Source organism: Lepeophtheirus salmonis, chromosome 12 (assembly GCF_016086655.4).
Source record: "Lepeophtheirus salmonis chromosome 12, UVic_Lsal_1.4, whole genome shotgun sequence".
NCBI lineage: Eukaryota > Metazoa > Arthropoda > Copepoda > Siphonostomatoida > Caligidae > Lepeophtheirus > Lepeophtheirus salmonis.
The window spans coordinates 7,458,266-7,468,597 of NC_052142.2; the positions used below are offsets into that span (position 1 = coordinate 7,458,266).

General features: G+C 28.7%; 2 protein-coding genes across 20 annotated transcripts in view; one reads left to right on the plus strand and one right to left on the minus strand.

Annotated features, from left to right (window-relative positions):
* The window catches only part of LOC121126659 (neurotrophin 1-like), a 58,053-nt gene that overhangs the window by 10,366 nt on the left and 37,355 nt on the right, over positions 1-10,332 (plus strand). For 5 of the 18 annotated variants that reach the window (XR_011782768.1, XR_011782770.1, XR_011782771.1 and 2 more), the window contains exon 6: positions 53-302. Coding sequence is in view for 4 of the 18 variants with exons in the window: in XM_071892194.1 (XP_071748295.1) it covers positions 53-302; positions 9,262-9,368; positions 9,422-9,536 (472 nt within the window). In the remaining 14 variants the exon portion in view is untranslated. Of the gene's footprint in view, positions 1-52; positions 303-471; positions 968-1,007; positions 5,124-9,239; positions 9,369-9,421; positions 9,684-10,332 lie in introns of those variants that run through there. The other 13 variants (XR_011782773.1, XR_011782775.1, XR_011782774.1 and 10 more) reach the window with 13 other exon arrangements.
* Positions 9,294-10,332, minus strand: part of LOC121126657 (troponin C) — a 56,332-nt gene continuing 55,293 nt past the window's right edge. Inside the window, exons 5-6 of one of the 2 annotated variants that reach the window (XM_040721967.2) lie at positions 9,964-10,095; positions 9,294-9,915 (exon numbers count right to left, since the gene is read on the minus strand). In XM_040721967.2, coding sequence (XP_040577901.1) covers positions 9,890-9,915; positions 9,964-10,095 — 158 coding nt within the window. In that variant the 3' untranslated portion in view covers positions 9,294-9,889. The remainder of the gene's footprint in view (positions 9,916-9,963; positions 10,096-10,332) is intronic. The other variant, XM_071892198.1, reaches the window with a different exon arrangement.

Below are 10,332 nucleotides of genomic sequence, written 5' to 3' on the forward strand. Positions count from 1 at the left end.
ACATTCATGATTCTTATACAGTAATTACTCTTTATTATAATATAATTTTTAGAGAGCCATTATCGAGTTGTAATTATGTTAGTCATCATTTTAAATCAGAGTGTTCACAAGTATATAATTATCATCGTCTTTTATCTTGGAATAAAGAACGTGGCTTGCATATGGATATATTCAAAGTTCCAACTTGTTGTTCATGCAATATGAAAGGATATTCTTACTTATATCCTCCATTAATTAGAAACTTTAATAAATCACAACGCCAAATTCATAATAAAAAAAAGAATAGTGGGAAGAGCAAAGAGGTAAATAAATATAAAATCAATAAATCTGTTTCATATATATATATATATATATTCATTATTACTTATTTTTTGTATTTGAGAACATGAATGCATTCAAGAGCAGTGTTTTATATGGGTTTTGTTTGCATTCATTTCTTCCAGTTTTTGTATTATTTATTTACATGTCAAGTCAATGATGTCATGTTAACTTGTGGTCGCAGTCACTGAGTGCCTTCTGTTTTATTATGGTTAAAGTTGATAATATTGTAGAGAAAAACGCGTGCAAGGAGAAAGGGGAAAAATACATATGGTATCATTGTTTAAAATACTTATGTGATTATCATCTGCCTGCTTTATCATGATTTTTGAGGGTACAAAAGATATACTACGTATAATTGACTTCGACGTTTTTTATCCGTTACAGTAGATTTTATAAAGTCACACTCCATGAAATTGTAATTCATTATGAACCTTATTCTCAGAATAATAGCTAATGAAACGACAAAGTAGAGTATTTCGAAATATATTTGAAGTTCCAAGCTTAAAAAAGAAGGCTTTAATTAATTATAATCTACATAATAAAAATATACCATCATACATTTATGTTAAATATACTAAATTAAACAATTGGAATCATATAACTAATAACAATGAATTATATATACAGAATATTGAAATAATAGATTGATCCAAATAATATTTTCTTGTTCTGACACTGGAATCCAGTTAAATACGTCATAACTTTAGGTTGCAAAACACAAGCGAGACGTGGAGTTTAATCAAAAATATAATCACCCCTCTTCTTCATGCGGAAGTTGCTATATACAATTGTGCACAGGATACATATATCTCTACCGAGGAAATCTTACTAACTATTAATAATAAAGTAAATGTCGAAATCATAAAATTAGAAAATAAATATACTAATAAAAAAAATGTTACAAATAAATCCATCATAAAGATTTAGAGCAAAAGCTAATTATGTAGTAATGTCCGGCGATATTACTCTTTATTAAGAGCATCAGAAGATTTTTTCCCCGTTATTTATGCTTGTATAACAACATACTATTATCATGAAGGATATACACAATTGCTAATTATAATGCTACACCCAATGTAACTACCCCGTTGTTGTGACCATTTAAGCAGTTGTTTTTGCTTTTTATGAGTTTTCTGAACACCATTTCTTGGAGCCTATCAACCATAGCTAAGCCTTAAGTGATAAAAAAGTAATATTTATTGACTATGTAATATTGGAAAACCTAATGATCATACCCAAGTCTTTAAGTGAGGAAACTAGTCTCAGACAAACTAGTTGTGAACCATCCAAAGCTACTACCCCCGTTGTTGTGACCATTTAAGCAGTTGTTTTTGCTATTTAATGAGTTGTGTATCATAATTCTTGATATGTTTAGCTAAAATAGAATCATATTTTATGGTTAGATTTAAAAAAAAATTGAATACTTACTGTTAGATAGTACAAAATTCAGAGTTCAATTTCGAAATTAGTAAATATTTTATACTTTTTACTGATAACTTGATCGTCATTTGGTGTGGATGACTCAAAACATTTTTATATGTATTTCTATAAATGACATCAGTACCAACATCCTCCATTAATTTAATGATGGTTCCTCGGGAAGGGATAGGTTTACCCGTGTATTTCTCCATAAATTTTTTGAACGTAGATGATTAGCAATGGATAAGGTTATATTACATGCAATAAGCATCTTTGTGAGATCAGAGTTAAAGTTTGACTTGATGTATTCATCATTAACTTGATTTTTTAGATGAATATCCATGCTCTTGATATGAGATGAGGATAATGAGTGGCGTGTAATTCTAGACAGGGGACTAAAGGCACATATATATCGACAAATCCGACAAACCATCTGTTTCTCATCCGGTAAGTATTTTCCAAATTCCTGGGCCTCCATTTTCAGAAATCCAGACAGAAGGCGACGTTATTTTAGGCATTTTATTCAGTTCTCTATCGACTATCACCATCTCATATTATATTATTATTGAATAATAAAGGGAGGAATGATAACGTTCTAGATTGATAGAAGAAGATGTATATTATTTTATCAATGATGCCATAAGTATTTCTTCTCTTCTCCTCGCACGCTTTTCTATTCTTACCAAAATTATCACCCTTAATTATGGTGCGTCTGCTGCAGCTAAAAATCAAAATGAGTCTATGGGAAAAGGGGAAGGAAGGCGGGTAGGAAAAGGTTCACCTACGGGGACGGGGGAGAGGGGGACTTATCCATTAGTCCACAATTAATTAAATTAGAAGGATAAAGTCAATCTCATTACAAATTATTTCCCCATCGAAACCACGTAAGTCATAATAATATTCTAAATAAGACCCCATGGTTTCTATGAAAATGTGAATAGAGCTGGCAAGATAAAAAAGGAGAATAGTAATCACAAGGAGGAAAATACAAATTTTGTGCAATCTCTGTTAGTTATAAGTCAGGCACTAAGAGGACATACTGAAAAAATGTTAAATAATAAATTGACAATTTTCTTAAATTTGATTTTGGAAGTATTTCAGCCCATAATATCTTTCTGAAAAAAAAAGAGAAATAAATAAGGATCTATATGGGCATCTAATAATATGGAATTAAGGTCATTCGGGTTCAATCCTAGTACTTAGCTAGGTAGAATTGCCACATTTGTATAGGTGATAATGTTAATAGTTAACCATTCAATTATATTTTTTTTAATAGAAAGAGGGGTATCATGAAATTATCATCATTTATATCGTTGGTTCCAAAACAAATTTTATCAGCTTTAGGCATAAAAGGATTGTTTTCAGAAATTCCAGCAAGGACACCTTGGTGTAATTACTTTGAATTTTAAAATCTATTTCTTCATTCCTTTCCATTGGTCAAAATTGACATTATTCCAGATCTCGGCATTGTTCAGACACTGAGCCGAGCACCCTTCATAATCTATTTTATTATTTTGTGGGGGTTAACCTCTAACTTTGGATCTCTTCCTTTATTCCTGCTGTGTTGAGCTCAAAAATATCGATTTTTCGTAAAATCACTATACAAAAATAATGTTTTATTCAGCTGATTTTCTGACTTATCTGTTAGTTTATACAAAGAAACTTCAAATGTATTTTACACGTTTAGTAGTGGTTTTTGGTATATCAGTACACACAATCTTAATCAAATACACTTAAAGTTACAACAAGGTTGTCGAGGTATTTTTGAACCAGATAACTTCAGCTTGATTGAATTACCTTTGACTGCTATAATTTGGGGTAGAGATGACAAGTCTTCAAACATCTCCATAATACGATTGCTGTCACTCCATATCTTTGAATCTGATAGGATATTCTATGATAAATTGTCAATAATAGTAGGCCATTTCCAAGACCCTATACAAGAAAATTTTGTTAGAGATGATGACTTTTTTGATGGTAATGGTGTAATAATATGATAGTTCATGGTAATTAAGTATTTATTCAATTTGAATTCAATTGAAAATATGCCATAAAGTAAATTGTTTCTATTTTTCTAGTCATAGTGTATTCATGTTATAAAATAATGCCAATGGGAGAATAAAAATTGGTTGAAATTAGAAAAAATTAAATCATAACCATCAGATTCAAATACTCACATCCTTCAAGTTTATGAATAAATATAAATGAAAAATACTTATATTTGAAAATATTATAGTATCATGTGTATTGAATTATTACAAAATTTTCTTTACCTCCAAAATGTAAAGACTTTAAGTAAAACCCAAATTTCAGATTTATGATAGGAAATAATGGATACTGCCCATGTAAAATTGTTTTTATCATTATTTGAAATCTATAAAATTCGCCCTGATATATTTTTCAATAGTGCTTCTCTTTTGGTAAGATCATTTGCAATAAAAAGTACGTGCTCTAAGGCCTTACTTTTATCTGATGAACAATTATATCCACTAGAGCATCCAAAAGAAGTGGAACTGATTGAATACCATAACGCAAAAGCACATCAAGTGTGTAGTAAAAATGACATTCAGTCATACCACCCACATCGGCCACCACACACAAGACCAACGCATTGCTTTGTTGACTAATAACACAATTTTCACAATTATGATAGGCATGAAGCTGTCAAAGGAACCTCTTGATTGTACTTGGGATATAAACCACAATGTACATTTGTCAGTTGTAAAATGGGCTGTTATCGCTGGAAGATTTGACCCACATAGAGGATGTTTAGAGGGTATTGGAGAAAAGGGGTCCACTATTTAACACTTGGGTTCCTTGATTTAAATTTTTCAATAAAACTGAGAAAAGCCCCTACAGTTAGTGGTCATAAGGTTTTGTAGCTTCACAAATGGTAGTTGCAGATATCAGTGAATAAATGAATTCAAATTTCCCTATTCCACTCAAAAAAATAGTTTATGTTAGTTACTTCCTTTAACTTTAATTCAACTGTGCAAATTTAGTGTAATTATTGTGTATTTCCGTCGTTATATTTCAACAAAAACAATATACTCATGGTTGAATTATGTGAAAAAATATTTAAAAATTATACAGTTAAACTTATCTTTCCAAAAAAATTGTTACAAAATCGGCCAACAAGTTGAATTTTAATAAAATCATAGCAATTAGGTGGCGCTTCCACATTGAATAAACGTCAAGCACATATTTTAGAGGTCATACTTATGATAAAAGTACGACTTTTGTATCAAATTATATGTTTTTTGGGGTTAGAAGCTTGAATTTGATAGAATAATCATTGTAAAACTTATGGAAAACAAAGATTTCAATGTTTTATGAACGGTTGAATTAAAGTTGAAGGAAGTAACTAAAATAAATAAATAAAATTTGGTGTAATATGGAACTCTTAAAGAAAGCAAAAATATTTTTTTTTTCAACATTTTGTGCAGTCTTTCATTATCAAATTAGACCCCAAAGATATGTCTCTTAAACATAAAACATTGAAAATCATTGGTTTCCCTTAGATTTACATTGACTATACCATCAAAGTCCAGCCCTTCACACCGAAAAACAGATCATACTTCTATCATAAGTATGACTTCTAAAATCAATAATTAAGGTTTTCCAATAAGGGAACGCCACTTAGTGATTAAGATTTGAAATAAGACTATATCTTCCTAACCGGTTGGCAGATTCTAAAATGTTTTTTTTAATTAATTTGCATCGTAGTGGGTATAACATTGTTTGAAAATTTGTTGAAATATAATGGAAATATCCAAAAAAGGATTGAGGCTCACAATGCAGCACTTCTCTTATGAATTATTAGAAGGACTATACCTGATGCTCTAAGGAAAACTAGAGAGACATCTTTTAATGTATTTGTTAATAATGCAAAATCAGCTATTCGTCAAAGATTTTCCATATTGGCAAAGTTGAGAGAGAAGTTTGGAGTGCTGACATACTGTCGAAGTCTCACAGATGAGGACCTGACAGAATATTGTATACTACACTGCATTTCAAGGAATAATTTGACTTGATTGATAGAGAGCATGTACAACAGCTGAAGAACTTGACTGACTTGCCATCAAATATTATGCTTTTGCTTCAATTTCATACAATTGGACGAAAAATATTTTTTTCTTAATATCCTAGCTGATGTCCTTCCAAACATTCATCAAAATTTCTGGGCGACAATGTTATTTTTCGTTTTCGTTTTTTTGCACATACCGGCAGGTATTATTTAAATTTATGTGTAATAAAGGAACTCTAACAAAAAAAGGCGATAGGGATATATATTTAGGGAAAAAAATCACCTTGAATACTGATACATATACAATTTTCTTTTTGCACTATGAAAATATTTTGACTTTTGACAAGTTGAATAGTCCAGAATCATAGAGGAAGATAATAATGAAGTCTATTAATAAAAATTGCAATTAAAATAAAATTCATACTACTTTATAGTGTGTTTCATCGAAAGTATTTTTTTTTTGTTAATTGAAACGAAAGGACATCCCATAGATTGACTTCCTATCTTGAAAAATAAAAATTTCGTATCTTAGTATTCTCTGAAAAGAGATAATAATGTCCAAGAAGCCATAGGAAAAATTTATCTGTGCTTGAACTACAGATGGGAAATGTTCGTCATCACTCTATTAAAGAATGTCGGCAATCGTGTTTGCAATCATGTCAAAATTAAGCCACTGTCAGTATATAAAGCTGATATGCATTTTGGGCTTATAGGAGAAGAAATTTGCTGAGCTTTAAGCCCGATATGGATTTGGTTATTCTTTCTTTTATACTAATGTTCCTTTGGAGATTCGATTAAAACTATAACTTTTAAAAAAGTGTTATAGTGAAGAAGTAAATGAACCGAATAGGGATATAATGATGTTTAGATTAAGGTTAGGAATATTGATAACTTTGAAATTAATTATAAATATAAGTTCAAGATTCATAGCAATTAACACTTTCAAAAGACCTTACGAAATAAACTGAAATTATGGATTGGGGAATTTGCTCAAGTTTTAGATTCATACAGCGAATAAAGAAGTGGAAAAAAGTTTTATAAATTAAAAAAAAAAGAATTATAGAACATTATTGGCTGAATTTTACTGAAAAGTTTAATACTGGTGTGAAATCGAATGATTCTCGAATAATTTTCATGGAGATGTGGTCTTTCTTCTCCAATATGCATAGTTGTATAGACTACAAACAAACATCGAAATGTGAGAGATGCAAATTAAGAAGTGTTAAGAAGAACATGAATTTTCCCAACAATAGAGGTGTTTGTTAGGAAGACACTCTGTCTTCAATACTCTTCTTTTTTTTCGAACTGAGCAACAATGACATTCTATAATTTTTCGTTATCATATGAGATAACAAAGATTAATTTATTCTTGCTATTACATTTTGTAGAAACCCAGTTAGGACATAATAAAATTCAATATAAAGTGACATTTGTTAGATGAAACTGTATCTCCAGGTTTTTAAAGAATATATATGAGTTGTTTAAATCGAAGTTAGGCGTCTTATAGACTCTTTCTCTAGCTTATATGGTATTTCAAAAAGAGCTTGAGCTACAAAGCTATCCAGACTTTTTACTCTTTTTTTTATTGTTAACTTTGTTTATTCACCTAATTGACACTACCTCTGGCAACAATATTTTGTAAACGGGATGAATTTTTATGGTTTTTGAAATTAATTTTTTTAATAAATATTCAAAGAGTAAAAAAGAAAGATGAATAAGTAAATAGGATTATATAATGTTTTACACTAGTATTATAAAACTAACACTGACAGAAATAAAATCGAACAAAAATCCTTTTATAGCGTATTTTTAATGATATCATTTTAAATTAAAATACAAAATATTTTCCTATAATATAAGCTATAATATTTCTTACCATTATAAATTATGAGGTTCTAAATAGGAGTGTATTTTTCAGCTTAGAAACAGAAATAATTGGAGTTCATGAAAAAGATAGAGAATCAATAAAAACCTTTTTTAAATCATAAAAACATTTTTAAATCAGTTTTATTCATCTTACTTCAATTTGGTAATTCTCTTCATGGTAAAAAATGACTCTGAACGATAATAATCCCAAATTACTATAATCTCAAATTTTTTTAAATCCTGATGATTCAAATAAAAACTGGGACCAATTTTTGATTCTGCACTCAAAGATCAATTATGTTTTTGGCTTCATTTCATTTGTAGAAATTTTGACTCTATAATTGTTCCCCTGTGTTATCAATTAAGAGTAAATATAGTGGATTGTTGTTTTTATTTGAGCATCAGAAACACATTATTCATCTATACTCTGTTGATGACACTTTATATATCTGAAAGCTAGATCTGGAGGAGAGGAGAAGGATTTAAACTCTTTCGAATTATTTGGAAAAATTATCACTTTTGAGGATCTTGACTTAATACATTAATCTTCATCTTATGTTCTATTTGATATTACTATATTTATGTTCACTTTTCACTTTTTTTTCTGGAATATGATTAAATCTTTCTGAACTACTTATATCATTTATTAAAGTTTGTTTTACTCATATACTATATATATAATTATAGTTACTAAATTATTAGCTTAATTTAGATATTCTTAATTTCTAACCGCTCCATGAAAATATTCCCCAGTATATACACCATCAATTGAATTTATGATAATCTGGAAAGCATTCCAACATATGTGGCATTCAATTAGAAGGAGAACCAAATATAGTACGATACTATCTAGATTATGCTACAGATCGGTTATTCGACAAGCCGTAAAAAATCGATAAACGAGGACAGTTGTGACAGATTCTTAAAGAAAAAAAAAATCGTTTAAATATAAATTATACAGAAGTATCAACTGTAGCGTACGTTGAAGAACCCACAGCAGAAACAACTTCATATTGTGGGACAAAGACGTTCTATCGAAAATGTGGATAGTTTTTTCTTTGATTGTAACTATGAGACTCTGAATAACGTTAGAATCTTTTGGGACATTCAAAACGTTATGGTACTATTATACATTAACTGAATTAAAAGATTGAACCACAAGATCATTTTTTCATAAGAAATCACGATTAAATTGGGATGAACCACATTCCAAATTCATTTAAAAAACTATGTTAGTTTTATAAAAAATGAAACAGTAATTCTTTTTTTATTTATTGTTAATGATTAAATAATAATGAATAAAATTCACATGAATAATTGCGTATGTCATTGCAACCATAGAGTCTTGAAATGAAACTACGGACAATGTAATGTTTGATAAAGATTATTCCCCTGTTATTTGGTTGAAAGATCAAAATTTTAAAGTTTTTACACGCATAATAATGAAATCTTTGAATTTTTCTTTGCTAAACTTGGCCTAACATTAAAAAAATAAAAAGTAAACAATTTTTTTGTCAAACTTAAACTCAATGTGACCTACCACTTATTTTTGAATATCTAATAGTAATGGGGTAACCTCTTCTGATTTCCTTCGTTTTTTTTTAAGATAGGAAATAATATTTTTTTAGCCTCTAGGTATAAAGAATAAAAAGACTTCAAATTCTCGTCCATTTATACTATCGAACGATTTATTGAGAAAAAAAGAAAATACCAAAATCATAAGATTGACAAAAAGGTATATATACATTGTTTTGAATAATCATTTATATGTTGATTATATTTTGTTAGGGTCCAACCACTTTTCATATTACCTCCGTCTTTACGAGAAAAGCGAGATTACAAAGAAAAACTTATATCGATAATAAATTACAACCATCATCCAATTATAAATTTTTTTGAATAACAATTGTCAGCCAACCGTGAAAAATAATGATTTAAAAAAAATGACACAATAATTTAAATTATATGTATATATATAGTTTTTTTTGTTTTTTTTTAATGTTCTTCAAATATACAGAAATAAGTTTTTACTATATTTTTTTGAAAATAGCATGTCGCCTACAATACAAAAAAAAAAGAAATTTTGTATCTGTTCTTCTAAATTCATAACTTTATTTGCTTTCGGTCAGAATGGAATTGAATTCAACTAAGTAATTACTATGTCAGGTAGTAATAAAATATTCCTCTTATTAACAAATATATAAATAGCAAAAAATAAATTTGTTTATTTTTTCACACAAATGTTCTCCTTTTTCTTCAACCCATCATCATACCCATGAATTCTAAAATAAATGAAAGTTAGTTTATTTACATTTAAAAATATTTATTACCATCAAAGTCAATTGTTCCTGATCCATCCTCATCAACTTCTTCTACAATTTCCATTAATTGCTCATCCGTTAATTTTGGTTCCAATTCTAACAAAATGCCTTTTAGTGTTTCGATCGTTAGGTATCCAACTCCTTGAGATTATTTATGAGTATGTAAATATGAAAAGAATGCATATAGTAAAGTATAAAACCAATTTGTAAATAATTTTAAATAAATTACTGATCAAAACAATATTCAAAAATGAAATCTTAGAATATTTATGTTTTGAACCTTGTACCATAAAATAATAATTTATCAAAGTACCTCTTATTTACTTTGACAACTTTGTTAAATCACTCTATACATTATTTATTGTTGCATATATATTT